Genomic DNA, 20623 nt, shown 5'->3' with positions numbered 1-20623 from the left:
ATGTTTATTATATTATAAAAAGGCATTGTATTATTTATTGCACTATTCATTACTATGTACTTCTAATCATTTCTGCAAATCAATAAGGAAGTCAGTATAAGCTTTTTTAAATAATGAAATAAACATTATGTCGTATTATAAAAAATCACATTCTACATTTTTACAACAATAACAATCTTGAAATTGATATTTTTTGTTTTATGGCATTCAAATGCTTTATAAATATAAATTTATAAAGAATAGAAAAAATTCGAAAATTCGAAATTACTGCATTAAAAAAAATCACGTGTATTCCCTCCTTCTGGCAAAAGCGACGCTCAGACTAGAATGCCTCGAGTTACGCGAATGTTGAGTTCTATGCGTGTCAGTGGATCTTCCAGAGCGTATGGACTTGAGAGACTTCACCTCGTCCTTGCCCTCTTGTTCTGCCAGCGCTTCAGCGCTTCCAAGAGCCCGCTGCGGGCGCTTTACTGGTTTAATGTCACCGCTGAATTTGAGCGCGAATTTTAACTCCTCTATCAATTCGTATTTGAATGTTGTCTGAAAATTATAGGGCATTATTCATAGTCTGGTAGTTACAAGTTGTTGTATTTATACTAGTTTCTAGTTACTTACTAATTAAACTTTTTGTAATTCTATAAATCTAGAATTTGGTAAAATTCTATCTTGAAGTATGATCTAAATATGCAATAATTTATCTATCAGTTAGTACCTATTAAAAGTGATTTTGATTATTCTGTTACCAAAGATCAGCTTTAATTATTTACCATAAGCCTAAAAGTAGCGAAACATTAATTATTCTGAATTTACTTACAGTAAATACTCTCTTTTGAATAAATAACACAAAATTTATGTAGGGTTAGATCAAGGAGCCTCTCTGAGTTAAAGTTGTTAATCTAATAATTACCAACTTTACCGAACCACTCTACAAATTTTTAGAATAGAATATTTAGAAACAATTAGTGTTCGTAGTAATTTATTTATTGTTAAGTTCGATGAGCATCTATGTAATTATCGTAGATATTATGTAAATCACTCAAAACAAAACTCAAAATGTATACGAAACATGTAAATCTGCTTGTGAAATTTTATCCGATCGGCAGACTATTACAGATAAATTTGTAATTTATAGTCAATCAGCACGATTTGTTGTTTTCAAATAAAATATACTTACATTGTATTTAACGGAGCGTTTAAAAACTCCCCATAGCATGTCCAGAGTAGAAATTAGAAGACCAATACAGCATCCGACTCCTAGAACCACGAATGCTCCAAGCATGTTCTTCATACCCAACTGTTTTTGCTCCTGGTCTTGTTTTTTCTACAAATTTTATACGATTATATGGATTTTATCATTCATAATGTATTAATTTTACATGTAGGTACAAACAAAGTGTAGTTTCAAATTTGCTAAGCTCGTGATAGTATTCATAAAATAGAGCTCATAGTATTTAAATTTTGCGAATTACCTAGCAAACAATATAGCCTTTTTTTAATCAACACATTCCATTCGTGTTGCTTTCTATAAATAAACACAAAATTAGTTATCACAACTAAGTTTATCGTCTACAAAATACGTCCAATTAATAATAATCACTTGCAAACAAACCTTCAACCAGTTGACCCTATACCAAGTTGCAGTCAACAAAAAACCCGCTTTAAATTGAATCAAAATTCTAATAAATATCACTTTACATCCAGCGTGTCTCGCCAATTACAAGCAATTAGCATAACAACGTGTACCGGACGTGTGACATGGACGAATATGGGATTGTATTAGCTGCGGTTCTAATTGCGTTTCTATGGAACTGGCTTGTTGATCAATGATGTTAGTTTCGTTATAAATCATCGAACAGAATCATAGTTCAACAAGGGAAGGTGTATATTGGTGTATTAGGATTTTGGGAGGTAGTGATCACTTACCATCAGGCTTCATAGCTATCACCTAGCTTCATAGCCAACTATGATATTTAAACATTTTTATGACATAATATTTTTGATGCGAAACTAAGTGCCAATTGATCGACTTCTTAGTTTGGCTACTTGTTGGCAAAATAAACAAATTTTTAAACAAACTTAGATAGTTAGTCAAAATGTTTTCGTGCTGTGTTTCTGTTCAAATATGAGACAGTGAAGATAAGGAGATTGTTGCACGGTAATTAAGATGATATCGTAGTAAGTATAAGTGATATTTTTCTCACAAGTATACCTAACGTAGACGAAGTCGCGACCGTGACTACTTGTAAATAAAACTAATACTATGTAAATCTGGTAAATTTAAGCTTTATACATGTAAATTAAGGCTTTATCTTTAAAAAGTATTCAATTATGGGATAAAGGAAAAAAGCGAGTAACTTCAAAGACTTTAAATGTATGTTATAATATATTAAACGTCTACAAGAAGAAAAATTCCTGGAACAAACTGAGGAAGATTCTTTCAAGAGTATTAGCTGAAAAATGAAAATAATATCCGTACATATATAAAGTATATACCTACAACTATAAATAAAATATATGTTGTATACAATATTGTGGCTAATAATAATTATTAATTAGGATATGTAAATTACTAATTTATTGCATAAAAATTTTAAACTCTAAACAATGTTTGAAATGAAAACTGTACTTAGCAAAAATTACTTTCTATTTGAATAAGTCAGAGCAAATGCATCCGTAGCTAATGCCAACCTACATAGTACTTACCTCTGATATTTGTTTTATTATCCGACTCAATGTAGAGCTTATTTTGTTTAAAGTGAAACTTATGACAAAACTATCAAACAGTTTTGTTTAAATAATTTTGTATAAACAATAATAATAATGGATAATTAGTAACGAATGTTTTCTTTTTATAATATTAGTGTTGTCAAGGATATATTATGGAGCACGAAATAGAAAAAGGTTTATTACTATAATATAATATATCTTGAGACATACCCCACATTTTCCACCGCCCCTTTTTTCTTTCCACCAAAGATCCTTTAACTTCTGTATCTCTCCGGTTTCTTTGAGTTGAATTAAAGCGTCATTTATAAAGAATCTATAAGGTGAACCTGTAAAGAATTCAGTACTAAAGACAAATGAAAAAGTCATAGGTTATAATATTTTAGAATAAATTTTAACAGAAATTTCATAACGTCCGATATTATATCTACAATCTACAAAGGTAGGTAGGTACACATACATGTAACATTACATCATATCACTTTGCTTTATGTTAATTGCAATACAATAGTTTGTAAACAAATAATTTATACCTTTTTTCATACCAATCCCATAGCTTTTAGAATCTAAAAGACCACCCACTTGTAGCAAATCGCAATGTCTCTCTATTGTATACTCAATCGACGTAGATTCCATGAAAAGCGCGTAATTTGTCTTCTCTACCCTGATTAAAGTGAAAAATTGATTTTGCAAATTGGAACATAATAATGAAGAAAATAAAAAAATCGGCTTGGATTTATTGTGAAATGTTAGGTTATGTGGCGCAAGAAAACAATAATTCTTTAAGTAGATAACACCATTAGTTAAAATATAATGTTATTTATTTTATTTAGCAATATTATACGAAGATTGTTAACTGAATTGAATTTGAAACTGTTTATTTATTATGTCTAATAGGTATCGTTCACAGAAAAATGTAATATACTAACAATTCCACACCAACATCGTTATCTGGAACCAGCCATCCCTTCGAATACATTTTTTGATACATTTTCTGATACACTGGATTAGTGGATTCCTGAAAAAAACATTCACTATAATAATAATACACTTAAAGTTTAAAAAAATATTGCTAGTTATTTTATACGATTGCACAAAAAGTTTGAATTATTAACTTAAAGTTAAGTATCAAACAAATTAGACATTATTGCAAGATTTTAACAGTCAACTCTTGATATTTAGATCCACTTTATTCAATTCCCTCTTGTTTGTAATTCACTATATTTACCTTAAAAAACTGTTTCGTAGAGCCATTAGTCTTAGCGCCATAAGAAATAGATTTATGTTCATAAAGTTCCACCACGTTTGAAAAGGGGAGGACATTCTTTTCCACCGTGAGGAAGGCGACTAGAGTACCAACGTATGATGCCACTATCACCATAGTGAAGAACCACCACGCACTGGTTATGATTCGAGGAGCTAATGCACTGAAAATGTTGTAAATATGTTTTAATGTGGAAGAATTTGATTATATAAACCACGACGAAAACCAAAGTTTTATATTTTCGTGACGATTGAACCGAATTAAAAACTATTTTTAAATTAGTTACGCGATTATTTTTTTACCAAAGTTTTGTTAATGCTCAAATCATTTTTAACGTGTCTTATATCAAAATGAAAAGGTTGAATGAATTATAGGATGACTAGGTACTTTAAATTTAATAGAATATTTAGAATATCCTAGAATAGAAAACCTTAATATTCCACCTAATTTATAGCTTCGTTCCAGGCACGTAACATAACGGACCATATAATTTTCTCATATTATATTATGAAGATGAATAATTTATAAAAGAGAATTTAGTGTTAGGTACTACTGGAAATTATCTCTGGTTACTTTATTTAAATCAGAATTACATATAATTCTAGTACTCCACAGTAGGTACACATAATATGTAACTGCATATAATACCACAAATTCCATACATAGAACTGAAAAAAAATAAGTGTATCCTCAGCTAATAAAAAAGATGGTACTGAACGAAATTCATTAAGTATTTTTAACTTGAATTAATACTGTCCTAATTTCTAAGAACCCTTATCGTAGAATAAAATGGAGTTTGTGACCATAGAGCATAAAAGGTAACAACTCTTTTAAAATAAATACACTTACATTGGAGCTATTTCAGAACCTTGCTGCATAACAGATCCAATGATGAGCCACACAGAGTTCGCGAAACTGAACTGATTTGTTAGTTCTTCAGGCGATTCAATACACGGTACCGGATTCTGCCATTCCTTGTGAGATATCCGACCCACAAATATCATGATAACACCCAACGCTGATTGAACTAGCACCATGTAGTACCATACCTGAAGACATTTGTTTTTATAATATACATATTTATAAAGGTTAAATAAATATATCAAAGGATAATTAGGTTTTCAAGCTATTGCATAGCTTTTATCGCGGGCCTTGAGCGCGGGGACCGAATCGAGAAATTCCGTAACGAAAAAACCTCACGCTCCCCACTCTGACGGGCTCGGAGGTGTGGCTTGAAGGCTTGCTATGCAATAGTTTTACCGCGGCAGTCCCCGAGTGCCACACATCTTTTTTATAGTAGAGTGGGCAAACGGGCTTGTGGATCAGGCGATCTTAAGCGAGTCCACCGCCCATGTTCATCTACAGGGGCTTCTGCAGATGCGTTGCGACTTTTAGGTCTCTAAAAGATACTAAACTCTACATGCATATTATATAGGTATTTTGAGCTGTACAACATAGTATTGATGAGAACAAACCTTATTTTTTACGTGTTTGAATATTGGGGAATAAAAGCACAAAATACAAAGCAATAAAATTTTTAAATGCTGTAAAAAGTTAGTTTACTCTAATAAAAACTATATCCAACATTTACCAGTTCCTTTTCTATTGTTTGTACAACTTTAAATTTATATTTACAACAAAAACCATAATAAACCTTATCCTTCATAATAATAAAACCACAGATAATGCTCAATGCAATACAAAGTTCTTTCATAACAAAACCGCACCTCCGTTGCTCGGTTACAACTTACAATTCTATTGTACTGCCGACTGCGATGAAGTCAATGTGCAATATTATTATATTTTATTTATGTTTGCGTTTACGTAAAGAACTATTTAATATCGATTTTTTAATTTAAATTCTATCTTATTTGACCAAAGGAAAGTTTGAGAGAAAAGTTTCTTATGATTTAGAAAATTCAGAACTGTATATCAACTAAAACACATAAACTATCAATAAAATAAAAAAGTAAATATCATGATTCATGTACTAGCTGCGCCCCCCAGTTTTACCCGCAGTGCTCCACTCCTGTTGGTCTTAGCTTGATGATATATAGCCTATAGCCTTCCTCGATAAATGGGCTATCTAACACCGAAAGAATGTTTCATATCGGACCAGTAGTTCCTAAGATTTGAATGAATGAATGAATGAATGAATTCTTTATTGCACACACCAGTTGAAAGAAATAACATAAAATACGATACAAACAAATTGCACAAAGGGTGACCTTATGGCTACAGAGCCATCTCTTCCAGGTGACCCAACCAAGGAAAACAATGATAAATTACAAATACAAGTCGGCGGTGTATACTAAAAAAGAAACAATGATAAAATAAGTTTAAATAAATTAATAATATAAATTACTAGAAAAGTAAAAGTATAAATAATATACAATATGTAATAAATAAAGAAATTCATATATTACAATATATATATATACGTATTCATAATATAAATAGATATAATATATACATATTATATAATACATATACAAAATACATATAGGTAACGGAAACATTATTAAAGTCATCATTTGGCCACTGAGGAGATGTAGTGGTCAAAAAGCATGTTTTTGAAAGCATCGATGGATCTCGCTTGGCGTATGGCTATTGGTAAGTCATTCCATAGTCGAATAGCCTTCACTGTAAATGAGGAATTGTAGAATTTAGTTTTGTGTACAGGTACATTAATGAGATAAGTGTTATTCGATCTCAGATTTAACCCGTGATTACTAGAGTACTCAAAGTTATTTTTTAAATAGAGTGGGGTTCTGGGATCGAATAATATTCCGTACAACAAATGTAGCACATGAGCATCCCGGCGATATCTGATAGGTAGCCATTTCAGCCTGCGACGATAAGCTGAGACATGGTCATACTTACGCAAACCAAAGATAAAGCGGATGCACAAGTTCTGAAATCGCTCAAGCTTATCGAGTTGGATCTCAGTAAGGTCACAGAAACTGACGTCAGCGTAGTCGAGGATGGGAAGAAGGAGTGTTTGCGCTAACAAAATTTTGGTCGGAATCGGAAGAAAGTTTCGTAATCGCTTAAGGGAGTGGGATGCTGCAAATAACCTTTTACTGAGATGTTTCATTTGATCATGCCAGGAAAGTGTAGAGTCTAAATGGACACCAAGATTTTTGACAGACAGACTGAATGGAATCTTAGTGTTGTCGACGTAAATTGATGGCAAGTTTTCCCACACAATTTTAGACACAAACTGCGGACTTCCGATAATAATAGTTTGCGTTTTGTGGGGGTTAATTTTAAGGCCGTACAGCTTGCTCCATCTAACAATAAAATCGAGATCAGTATTTGTTGAGTTAATGGCTGCAGGCAAATCAGACAAAGGAGAATGCGTATAAATCTGAAGATCATCAGCATACATGTGGTACCGGGATGAGATGTTACTCGTAATGGAGTTTATGAAGAGGGAGAAAAGAAGAGGAGAGAGGACACCGCCTTGTGGTACACCTGCAGTCAGATAACTCCAGGATGAGATGGACTCGTCTAGCTTTATCCTCTGCCGGCGACCATGCAAAAAGCTACGAAACCACTCTAACACCGATGCAGATATGTTAATAGAACGCAGCACACTCAAAAGTACGTCATAGTCAATAGAGTTAAATGCATTACTAAAATCTAGCAATGTTAGTAACGTGAGCTGCTTATTATCCATACCTAACCGAATGTCATCAGTTATTTTTACTAAAGCAGTAGCCGTGCTATGCCCGGGGCGGAAACTGGATTGTAGAGGATTGAGTATGGAGTTCGAGTTTAGGAAGGTACTTAGTTGGTGATGGATAAGTCTTTCAAGAACTTTGGAGAGGAAAGGAAGGATGGATATAGGACGGTAGTCTGACAGTGAGCTAGCATTAGATTTCTTAGGGAGCGGGATAACATTCGCGTCTTTCCAAACTTCAGGGAAAGTGCTGGACGAAATAGAGTGGTTAAGGATGTTGGTGATTGTAGGAAGGATGATGTCGAGGATAGGGACGACCATAGCACGGCTAATATTGTCACAACCGACAGCTTTAGAAGATATGGATAATATGTTCTTCTTAACATCGCATTCGGTGAAAGATGAGATGTTGAAAGGTTTATTAGAAGAAAAAGGTAAGGATGAAAGGAAATAAAGGGTAGCCTGTTTATCGACACTGTCAAACAGGACGGGAGGAGTAGAAAGGTGTGCATTTAACTGGTCGATATTCAGGTTTGTAGCCGAGACTTTAGGTTGTTTACCTATGCCAATAGTTTTGAGAAACTTCCATACAGAACATGGGTCACCATTTTCAATGGATGTATGAATATGGCGGCGCTGTGCATCCCGGCACACAGTATTGCAACGATTCCTCAGTCTGATATACTTCTCCCTCGCCTCATCAGAAGGACACGATTTTAAATGAGATTTAGCTTGGTTTTTTAAATTCAATTGCGTTTTAATTTCCTCAGTAAGCCAAGGTGCAGGCAAGTGCTTGAGCTTCACCGGACGTGCTGGAGCGTGAATGTCGTAGAGCTGTGTAAGAAAGGAGTTAAATAATGTAACTTTTTCATTAAGGTTTTCACAGGATTTTACTGCATTCCAATCCATCTTAATCGCATCGGCACAGAGACTTTCATGATTCATACGACCAAAACTTCGCTGCATAGCGACTTGGGGCTTGGATTTGGGGGGACGGAGTTTGTAGGAGAGGAAAATAAGATTGTGATAGGAGAACGCATCTGCTGCACACTGACCATGGTTAGAGATGAAGTCTGTGTTGGATACGATTATAAGGTCAAGCAAGGAAGGTGCACAGTTAGGAAAATAATGCGTGGGATTAAGAGGGAGGATGTGAAGGTTATAGGAGTCTACAAGAGACAGTAGTTTATTAGAGCGAGAGTCATTTTTTAGCAAGCAGGTATTGAAGTCACCCATAATTATGGTGTGACTGTAAGAAGGAGAAAGATTAAGAAGGAGATCATCGAAAGAAGGAAAATAGTCTATGGAAGAGGAAGGACTGTAGATTACACCAAGAAGAATTTTTGTATGGGAAATGCAGACCTCTAGGAAAAGGTATTCAACCGCAGCTGCAGGAGTGGGTTCTGGCGAAGAGCTAATAATAGTGAACGGCAAGTGATTACGTAGATAGATAGCAACACCTCCTCCACCCCTGCAGGCACGATCGTTACGTATCAGATGGAAACCGGGTAGGGAGTAGCAGGAGGATGGTAAGGAGGGCTTTAGCCAGGTTTCTGAAACAAGGATGGCTTGGACATTACTCGACTCGAAGGAGGCTAAAAAATCAGTATAATGTGCCGGGATACTCTGCGCGTTGATATGTACCACGTTAAAGGTTTTTGAAGCTGTAGGAAAATGATTATGAAGTAACGTATTGAGAGGAATGTAGGACGTACTACTAAGAAAACTATCCATTGAACAGTCAGAAACCGATGGTAATGACAAGAACTCGTCGCTCATGATGCTTTCATTGGATGACATTATTAAACACTATAGACCTAGTAATAATATAAAAATGGTAATAATATAAAATGATAAGTAATATACTTAAATATTGAGAGTACTTAATAGATATATAAGAAGAAAAACAAAAATCAATAATATGAAAATATAATATGAATCCAAAAAAATAAATAAAATATGTATATATATATATATATATATATATATATATATATATATATATATATATATATATATATATAATAATCTAATGTATATGATAAGCAGTAATATGTACGAATAAAATATATAAGTATTTGTAGAATTTAAAATACTTTGTAAGTCAAAATACAATTTACCATAAACACCTTCCAGTAGTTTTATAGAGTAGCAACACCAAGATACAAATGCATGAAATGAAATGACATTTGACAAGTAATAAGTGACATATGACATTAGTTTGTTTACAAGTGTGCAAAGAAATGTAAAATAATTGAAGGTGGTAAATAAATTAAATAATATTTAAATGCAGGTATTATGCGAGATATTACATTAATAAAGTATTGTTATAACCACAGATCTAGTACCACTAGATTCAGAACATGCGTGGCCACCTCAGTGCATTTCGCTATATCTTCGAGTGTTGCCATTTTATAAACTTTCCTGCATTTTAGGGAAAATTTTCATTAAAAATACGTCCTCAAATTCTCTCTTACATTAATTATTTATTACAATTCAGTGTAATAAATAAATAATGTTAGGTGAATTTGAGGACGTATTTTTAATGAAAATTTACCTTTGTAGTTTTTATATACATAATATACATTCGAGAAGGGAAGACCACAAATAAAGGAATATTAAATTCAGATACAGTTTCAATGTGTTTTATTATCATAGGTTATTTTACACATGTATAAAATATTTCTGTGCTAAGGGCCGATTACAAATATTGGAACATAAAAATCAAGTAGGTACAAAATCTACGTAGCCCGATGTCGAATGTTTTTCGTACGTAAATGTACGCTTTTGGGCTTATGAAATTTAGACATAAGGAAAAGTTGCGTAATTGGCTTGATTATCGTTTCCGTTGAGTTTTAGAAAATCTTTATTTCCGTTTTCGATGCTGCGGAGAACTTCTGTTTCTTCCATATTTATGAGCATTTAACAAGCAATTTCTTAAGACGATTAGCTGATATCTGTTTTTGCTTCTGCAACTGAAAAAATAAATTTTAGAATATAAAATATTTTTTGTGTCAAGGCCATTATATTAATTATTTTAATACCAATGTATTGGTATCAAAGTATAACATTAATATACATATATAGCAAATAATTAGAAATAAAAATACTTCAATATATTAAATTTGAAACTATGGCATCAAAACATTAACAACTCTGCTTTTAGAAATAAAAACATTTTTAAAGAGAAATGCTAACAATTAATGGCAAATAAAATGGAATTAATGCTTAATTTACTCCGGTTATAAATTTTTATCCATTATTAACTTTGTATTACCAAATAACTTGTTATTTTTATTAATAAAGATGTATTTTTTTAGTACAAACCAGTTTTCGAGTTTTAGCACCTGGGGACACATTTTAATCATTTGATTTCTGTCTATTCCTTTTTACTCCTCTATAGCTCGTTGATGGTATTGGAATTTGGATCATCATTTTGTGTTGCCGATACTGACTGCACAGATTCAAACTAAAAAATATAAATTCTTAGATTTATATTTTACTTTTATTTTACTAGAGAGTTAATGTAAAAAGCAATTTAATATGTAACAAAGTTTAATAAACGCATATGAAAATAATCTATCTTAGGGTTATAGGGAAATCTAACAATGGAATTTGATTGTGATTTAAAATCAACTTCTTAAAATGTAGATAAGTAATTACATTCATGCTGATTGTTGGCGTAGCATTTGACTCAAGGAGAGATTATTTAGGTTTGCAAACAAAAAAATTGCGTTAAAATTCTTTGAACATATTCTCGCTTTTTAGATGGTACCCAATTTTACCGACTAGCATCAATCCATATATACAAATGCCATTATACGTTGGAAAACTATGGGACAAACATTTTTTTGCAATTTTGTGGACTTTTTTTCCCATTTGCAGGCAACATTGTGATTGAGGTTATCTTACACTTAAAAGCTAAAATTACCACGAAATATTAACAATAAGAATGATCAGTTGATAGGAAACAGTCAATTATAATGATTCTGATATTATGTATCTTTATTTAATTGTTTACTTACGAATGAAATGAAATTCCATCGGCGTTTGTTTCCGTGCGGCTGTTATAGCCTAATACGCTGCAACCACCCATAATTATAAACACTCAGTACACGTAGTACATTCAGAACACTTTTATAATTAACTTCCAAATGTATTTATCACCAAAAAGAACATTAGACACAAGAAAACTAATTAAATATCAGATCTGCTTTGTTTGTTTGGCCCAGGTTTGACAGGGGCCAAACAAAAAAGTGGCCACGCAGATAAGGACAAAAAAAACGTATCTACATCCCCTTCACTCACATAATGTAAGCGTAGCTATCTATCTCTTTTCACCATAGCATTGCCTATCTACTGGTCTTTAATCTGTGGTTATAACAATCTATACAAAGACACAAAAACAAACCACATAAGTCTGTCACTTATTATAGCATATGTCGGCAAAAACAAAAGCGTAAAAACACAAATTAAAGGTGGAAAAACAGAAACACAATAATTGGCGAGACTACAAAATGAATTATGAAATATGAAACAAGATATTATGAAAATACATGATGGTGAAATTAATAACAAAAGAGAATATATTCCAGCAGGTTAATAGTATAGCAAAAGTTATCATAGCAAAACCGATAATACAAGACCCTACACCGTTCATTGAATAAGCATTGAAAAAAAGAAGTGATAAAAATATAAAACTACTTATGCTTAGGAATTCTTCTGGATCTCGCTGTTTGCTGCGAAGAAGTCTTCTGGTTATTGTCACTAGAAGCCGCAAGAGGTTGCTTTTCAGTATCAGGAGTCTGAGTTTTAATTGAGTCTAAGTCAGCGATGGAATTAATCTGATTGCGAGCCCCATCTGATCCAATAACAAAGATGAAACCATTCCTCGTCCAGCAATTGGATATACCAAACCGTTTCCTTGCAGCAATGAAAAGGGCATGGCGAGCCTTTGTGAGGAATTCGGATACGGTAATATTAGTACCCTTGAATGCGGTCTTGGCTTGCCACACCTGGCTCCGTACCTGGATATCCTTAAATTTGACAAGAAGTGGCCGTGGTTTGTCATCCTTCATCATCCCCATTCTATGACACTGGCTAAATATTTGTGGAGTAACCTCAGGCATTTTAAGGTGATCAGATATAACCTTGGAGACAATGATGCTGGAGTTTTCATTCTTGGACTCAGGAACACCATGAATTAATAGGTGTTTGCGCCTGCTCCGCATTTCAAGTTGATCATGCATTTGGGTTAGCAGCTGAATTTGAGAGGTAAGACAGCTTAACGATGACAGCACAAATGTTCGAAAAACAGCAAATTCTGAAGAAATCTTACTGGTGGGACTTCCAGAGCCATTATTGCTACTTTGCAGCTCACGTTGAAACTCCTCCATTCTATATTTGAACATTTCACTCATATCCGCTACAGTTTGTGCAAAGGATTCCATTTTGGAGGTTATGTTAAAACTTCTGTGTTGGATTTTAAATATGTCTTGGTGAAAAGTGAAAGTGATTATTTGTGACACTTACTGGATGGCAAAGGTAACTTTTAAAGCATATTATTTATGTAAACAACAGTGGTAGACAAATTCTTAATAAAACAAATGAAGAGTAAGAAAAAAGACGTATGCACTTTACACTACCCACAAGTGGAAAAAAGATTGCGCTTTGCGCGTTGAAACTAACAAAAAAACAAATTCTTCAGCTTTATTATATTGGTATAGATAGGTAACATTTATTTTGAACATACTAACCTCTTTAGAGAATACAGCCATAAATGAAAACATCTCTGGCGGTTGTTTACTGGGTTCCTTATACAATATACCAATACCCAAGGACATGAATGGAGTTGAAAAATCAATGCCACTCTGCCTCTCTGCTGTTATTGTAAAATCGCAAATGGCAAAGTCAGCTTTCTAAAATAAAATAAAATACATAACAATAACTAAGTGACTCTTTATTGTTGAATTTTATTAATCAATCAATTTTAGTTGATGGATATTAAGCAAATTAAATTACAATTATAAGTTGTCAAATCATTTTGTAACTTTGAATAAAACAAATAAAAAGTAATTTAGAAATAGTTCTAAAGTTTATGCAATCCAGCACGTTTCATAATACCATACTTAAATACAGAATAAGGAATTCTAAGGGTGACAAATCAACATCGAGCTATGCTGCGCTGTACTGCGCTGTGCTGTGCTGTGTTTCTTAAGCTACGTTTTTTTAACAATTAAACGATGCTGCGCTGTACTGCGCTGTGCTGTGCTGTGTTTCTTAAGCTACGTTTTTTAACCTTCCTATACTCGCGCGTTGGTCTGTGAGACCGACGAAACACATTTTCGTAATTATTTTTATGCAGGTAAATCCTGTGAAGTCGAGTTCCTTGCTAGTTTCCGGATTTGGGGCTAACTTCATTTTAGTGCAGGTCGCGGCGTGGTCGGCAGAAGTTCACGTGTCATAGCATTTGGCGCCAATCGGTCCAGACCAATTTTTTAGGCCATACTTCATGTCAAAATGAACGATGATCAAATCAGATTGTTGCTGGAAGAATCAAGTTCTGTTTCTGCTATGAAGACGAAAATGACAGTGAGGTGGAAGACAACGTGGAGATACAAGAAGAGACATACGAAACCGAGCAAGACGATGACAATGAAGAGATATCTGAAGTTCCCGTGATTTTTACTTGGGAAAAGATGGACAGACAAGGCTCAAAACTAAGCCAAACATAGATAAATATGTGCTTTGATATGTTTATTATTATTACTTAGAAGTTTATTTTGTTTTGAAAAAGAAGTTCTGTTTTTAAAGTGAAACTTTTATTACATCGTCTCAAACTTTTTGGTCTGTGTAGCGCATGTCGCGTGTACCCGCGCACCGAGGGTTCTGTACAAATAAGTTTAAAATTATTAAAAAAAAATATATTAAGTATGTGATGTAACTAAAAATTTACGGTTTTCGTAATTTTTCCTTTATCTATGCTATAAGACGTTGCTTCGCACCCTGTAGGTTTTGATTCCCTTGCAAGTGTCGAAAATTTGCGGCATAAACGGCTGTATCTTTTGATTGCGTTGGCTTAGAAGTTTGATTTTTTCACAGCTTCAAGGGACAGTAGACCTGAGTAATTGATATAAATTTCAGCTTCATACCTCCACGCGTTCCTGAGAAAAAGGGTCTTGACAGACGGACGGACGGACAGACGGACAACAAAGTGATCCTATAAGGGTTCCGTTTTTTCCTTTTGAGGTACGGAACCCTAAAAAAAAACTGCATCAAATCCGTTGCGTAGTTTCAAAGATTTAAGCGTACAAAGGGACATAGGGACATAGGGACAGAGAAAGCGACTTTGTTTTATACTATGTAGTGATAAGCTCGACACAGTGCAGCGTGGCAGAGCTCCATAAAAACATAGCACAGTTCGGCACAGCGCGGCTCAGCACGGCGGGTAGCGCGCCTCGCTCGAGACTGCTGCGTTTTTAAACAGAGCGTAGCCTCACACAGCGCAGCACAGCATGGTTTGTTTGTATCCTCATTAAAATATTAGACGAGCGAGTTGACCAAACACAGCACAGCGCAGTACAGCGCAGCATAGCTCGATGTTGATTTGTCACCCTAAAACTCAAGAAAACTACAAAGTAGCGAAACAAACATTACAAACTTATAAAATTCACCTCCTCACGTAGTTTTAAAACCATACCGCTCCATTTTTTGTCTTTATTCAAACTTCCATAATCAGGCTCGACTTCAAATTCATAACTAAACCCGAGTTTATCTGCTATCATGTCGATTAGGTCTATAGTAAATCCTTCGTAACGATCATTTCCCTCGAGTCTTAGAGACGACTCCTTTACGTAACCATACGGCGGCGTCTGAAATAATTCGGAGCCAGTTATCTTCTGCTAATGGTTTGTGGTTACATTATCATTATAGTCTAATGGTCTCTTGTAAGCTCCCAAATATAATCACTTAGAAGTAAAATTACTCACCGTAGAAATAAGAACTTTAAACGTTTTATTTCTCATTATGGTCTCCTCTGCTATTTCGGCATTAGAAACAAACTGTCTCGAAATTTCTAATTTATTGTTTTCCCATCTACCGATCTGAAATCAGCAATTATATCGAATACTAAACTTTTACAAAATAATATTTAATTAATACCTACAGATTGGTGGCCGGCTGGAGTTAACTCCACAATATCAAAAAACACATCGGTCCTCTGGCCAAAACCGTCAAAAATTAACGATCTCGTCAAGCCATTAATCTTATCCTGCAAAGATTAACGTGTTAAATAAATGAATTATGCATGATAATAGAAATTTGGCAAAAATCTAGCACAATATTACCGTCTTCATAAAATCAATCAACGTCGATCCGTATACCCACGATTGATAGAACTCACAATTGAGCTGCGCCGGTTCGATCTCTCGCCGCCTGAGGTAGCGGACCTTTGACAGAGCATTAGCGAACACCATTACGGCATCGTGAATTAACACAATCTTCGTCTTAATGTTGTCCGGCTCTAACGTATAACCCGACGCTTCATTGAACTGAGCTGTGTAGTTGTACAGTATAACATCACCTAAATCCATTAGACGGAAACCTGGAAAACAACGTATGAATAAAACATTGGCTAGAGAATACTTTTGCTCAAAAATTTTCATACACATCGACTGAACGCAGACTTAGTTTGATTGAATGCGTCTGTGGATACATGAAATATCAGCTGGAAAATAAATTTGAAACTTTGATGTCTGACTCGGCACATTTGAAATGAAAAAATTAAATGTTTGGTTAAAATACGAAAGGTATTTTTTAAAATACTAAATAATTCAAGAAATTTAAGTCTGAAACGGAATATCTCTACTTCTTTAGCAAACAAACATAAACGCTTTCGTACTAAATGGATTGTTATTTTTTTATTGAGGCAGAACTCGTTCACCTTCAGAATTTATTAAAAAAAATATTTACTATTGCAAATGCATATTTGAAACCGTTATATAAGTTAGCTACAGTCATTTTATTCATAATTTTTTACAATTATTTAAAAAAAATCATGACTATAACTAAGATTTAAACTTGCTTCGCTTGAAAAGAAAGATGTTTAGCACATAACATGAGGTGTATCACTATTTAGGCTCGACCAAAAATTATTCATAAGAACCTAGAACTAAATGCATTCAAAAATGCGCACAGATACTTTAAATCGTACCTTATACAATTATTAAAACTCACCAGTCATATTTACACCTCCATATCTATACCTAGTCAGGTCTAACGAAAAGAGATCAGGTGAGAGGAAGATATACGAGTGTCCATCAGCCATTAAACCAACTTGCTGAGCTTGACGTAGTACCAGCTCCAATTTGTTGGAAGAACAATCAACTACAAAGTTCGTGTATCCACTGTGTTTTGCGTTTATTAGAACATCCCTGAAATAGACTGGAGCATTAGTCCAATAATGTCAAGGAAGCAGGTTTAAAGAGAGTTATAGTTGTGCAATTGGATTTGTTTTTTGTTAGAAATAAATAGAATAAAAAGTTTTTTCTGTTTTTGGACATAAAAACAACATTTAATGAACAATTCTAATGCAAAGTATAGATATTATAAGCATCTAGACAATTACATTTAATACAATAAAAAATGGTATTCAAGATTTAACTTTGTGTTGTTTCGTGATACAACACATTTTAAAATGAGTTGGGTGTAATTAAAGAATAAAGAATTTAATTATTTTATGAAACAAGTACTGTCACAAAAATTTCTTCTTCCTTTCATTCAAAATGTAATTTCCTCACGAATGTTGCATTAATATTTTTTCCCTTAAGCCTATTTGGAGTTTAATCTCAAAGGTCGTTCCAATGAATAAAGTTGGCTTACCGATAATTGTCGCCTCTAAGCTCCCTGACGGAGACCGCGTCCAGTTCTATAGGATTGCTAAGTTTTAACAAATCCTGCACTTTTACCATACTGTGGCCTCTCTCGTATAGTATAGTGAAATTGTTCCAGTTGTACTTTTTCACTAGCTCTTGTACCGCCTGGTATAAAAAACGTATTATAAACAATGTAATAAACATTCAACAATTACCGTCTTCTGATTTTTTTCAAAGTCAGAGGTATAACAAAAAATGTAGAGCATTTATAAAACTTCAATTTAGCGTTACCTCTAATGAAACAATTCCCCATTTTTTATATTATAACAATTCTCAATTTGAAAAGAAAAATGTAGGAAAGTTACATCCATAAAATAGAAACCAATACGCAAGAAAATATCTATTACATATTGCTTTAACTCCAACATGCATAAACTTACCATATTAAAAGCCATCGGGCTCGGATATAAATTGATTAGCGACCAATTCCTTGTATAAAGGTCGTTATGTTGCAGCACTATGAGGGGTAATTCCAGGCCATCGCATATAGCTTGCGCGTGCTCAGTCGCCCTACCGCCCGTGCCATCTATGAAACCTATTACACCTTCCTGAAAGTAATTGTTTGTGTTATCTTTTCTAGATATTCTTTAAGTGGTGACTACGGAAGCTCTAGGGTTGAATTTAGATCGAATAGAAAAGTTTTGTAAGTATTCGAAGGTCGTTGGTTGATGTTAATAATATAGTACATATATACTTATGCATTTAATATGGACTCATTAATCCATAATAATCTAGAACATAGAATTATATATAACTAATTTGATTTTCAATTACTAGGTATTTTATAATATTACTTTATCCTTCTGTAGCACAGCGATTCAAGGCAAAAAGTAAAATGTTCCAATGACTGTTAATTCATTCGATATTTGATTATCAATATTGTTCCATACATATTTCCTATAATATGTATATTAAACAGCATTACCTCAGCCAGTTGACACACGTTCTCACTTATCTCAAGGATCGCTCCTCGCCTGGACACTTCTATTGTTAAAGCGGTAAAATTGAATTTTTCCGCACTCACTTCTAAAGCTATTTTTGAGTCGATGTCATCGGCGTAAAAAATACCACCTGAAACAGACATTTTAAGAAATGCTCTCTAAATTAATCTGAATAAAACTAATTTTATAATTCAGAAATTTGTATTAACTGTGTGTTCGAAGAAATGCGTCCTAAATAATAATACTCTACATTTTATAACAATTTTTGGTGTACAAAACACCAAACATTTTTATCCAATTTGCTGTTAAATAATGCCACTTGCAACATTAATAATTGTAATTTGTAGACACCGTGTTTTGTTTCCAGGGACATTTTTATCAAAACTGACATCGCTTAAAATCATAATAAACGCAAAGTGATGTAAGCTTTCGCAACATAAAATTGCTCTTAGTGAAAATGTTTTACAATTCTTAACTATGCATATGTATGAGAGTTAACAAGATAAATCTTTTACATTGAGTAATTTGTTGCAATTAACAATTTTTTATTAAACATGGTAACCTATTAACCTATTAATTAAATATTGGTCTATCAAGAAAGACGTGTATAGTGAAAAATAACTTGTAGACAACTAGAAGCTATATCGATCTTAGAAGTCGAATTGTAAAAACGAAGAATTGCTTTCAATTATCAAGATTTCCTGTCGTATTCGACAGGAATACAACAGGAAATCTTGATAATTCTAAGCAATAGCGACAAGAACAAATAAGAAACTATTAGTAAGAATTGGTACTTCAATACATAATACATATATTTATTTAAACAATAACAGTTACATACCGATATTGGGCGGGCCTGCCACAACACATCTCGAACAAGCGAATAATAACAACAATTTAACGATCATCATTCACGAAATTCACTTCACAACCATTAAGGGTAATCAGTCCAAAGCCTTAATGAGATTACCATCGTTATAATTACCGCAATAACGTTTAAAAACGTAATAAACGTAAGCTCAGACAAAGAGCGGTAATGTGTTTAGGTTAGCGTGAATAGCGCGCCGCGACACGCCGCGTCCAAAATAATCCGCGCCCTATATTTAGATCGAGTTTTCCACAAATGACACACTTATTTCAATAGACTGCGTTCAAACATTCGTCTAGTTTCATAGACAATCAATTTAAATTGGTTTTCTAATGATATATTGTAATAGATTCGAACTTTTGCATCTGCTCTTTTCACTAAAATAACCCATTAAATCCAATACTAGAAAGTTCTCTGATTTTAAGTTAAAATTTTAAGATTTTATATATATCTATCCATTAGAGCTGAGTAAAGTGCAATTTTCTTCGCATTTTATAAAACAGTCCATTGTTTACACTTACCAAAATGTCGCTGGAATCAGTTTGGTTCTAAAAATTAAATACATTTATGGGCAATTTACGTTATAGATAATCAAGAAATGTTTTTTTAGTTTGCTAAATTGCGAGCATTGTGAGCTTGAATTCAAAATTTATTTTTTCAACTTTATGTAGAGAAATTATTATAAAAGTTTAGAAGAACTTTCAAATCCTAATAAGTAAGAATTAAAGAATTTACTTACTAAATACTAATTAATTATTCTGGTATTTACAGCTATAGGAAATAAACGGATAGGTATGATTATTTTCGACACTACAGGAAAGTAAAACGAGTGGTAGAGCCTAGTCATCAGCAAATATTTATTTTAAATATATATGGATATTATAATTTTAATAATCTAATTAAGATTTGCTATGTAGTCAACTTACTGTATTTGATTCGTTAATAGTACACTAGTATAGTATTAGATATAATTGTTATCTGTGATAGTTCGGAGGAATTAAATTATTATAATTAGCAATGAACGAAAACACTGCAGTTTAGAAACCCAACCAACAACCAACATCGTTTGCAAATAAACAGCAGTCTTAAAGATACAATAAAAAAGTAATAAATTGTTCAATAATAAAATGTGTTTATTTATTGATGGCTTAAATATTCCCACTTAACAGTATTTTTATGGAACATCTGTCTATTTTATGTGAGACGCGT

At 33.3% G+C, this 20623-nt stretch overlaps 2 protein-coding genes and 1 long non-coding RNA gene across 3 annotated transcripts; all 3 read right to left on the bottom strand.

Moving 5' to 3' along the window:
- Positions 1 to 115: 115 nt before the first annotated feature.
- Positions 116 to 19611, bottom strand: LOC149482831 (glutamate receptor ionotropic, kainate 3-like). Its single transcript, XM_089703619.1, has 17 exons — positions 19388 to 19611; positions 18531 to 18676; positions 17986 to 18153; positions 17553 to 17710; positions 16908 to 17104; positions 16019 to 16275; positions 15838 to 15942; positions 15662 to 15775; positions 15347 to 15544; positions 13430 to 13591; positions 4838 to 5037; positions 3953 to 4151; positions 3654 to 3742; positions 3258 to 3388; positions 2938 to 3053; positions 1175 to 1321; positions 116 to 540 (listed from the first exon to the last, which is right to left on the bottom strand). The coding sequence occupies exons 1-17, from the start codon at positions 19455 to 19457 to the stop codon at positions 283 to 285; spliced, it is 2715 nt and encodes a 904-aa protein (XP_089559745.1). The 5' UTR covers positions 19458 to 19611; the 3' UTR covers positions 116 to 282.
- Positions 10585 to 12030, bottom strand: LOC149482833 (uncharacterized). Its single transcript, XR_016316636.1, has 3 exons — positions 11699 to 12030; positions 11001 to 11142; positions 10585 to 10648 (listed from the first exon to the last, which is right to left on the bottom strand). It is a non-coding gene; the product is annotated as an uncharacterized LOC149482833 (long non-coding RNA).
- On the bottom strand, positions 12374 to 13333 carry LOC149482832 (uncharacterized). The gene has a single exon (XM_089703555.1). The coding sequence runs from the start codon at positions 13121 to 13123 to the stop codon at positions 12374 to 12376; it is 750 nt and encodes a 249-aa protein (XP_089559681.1). The 5' UTR covers positions 13124 to 13333.
- Positions 19612 to 20623: the final 1012 nt, after the last annotated feature.

This window comes from Colias philodice, chromosome 14, assembly GCF_061535455.1.
Source record: "Colias philodice isolate Cphi_HAF_F1 chromosome 14, ilColPhil1 Martin Lab GWU primary, whole genome shotgun sequence".
NCBI lineage: Eukaryota > Metazoa > Arthropoda > Insecta > Lepidoptera > Pieridae > Colias > Colias philodice.
The sequence above is the reverse complement of the archived record's forward strand: the minus strand, read 5'-3'. Positions and strand labels throughout refer to the sequence as shown.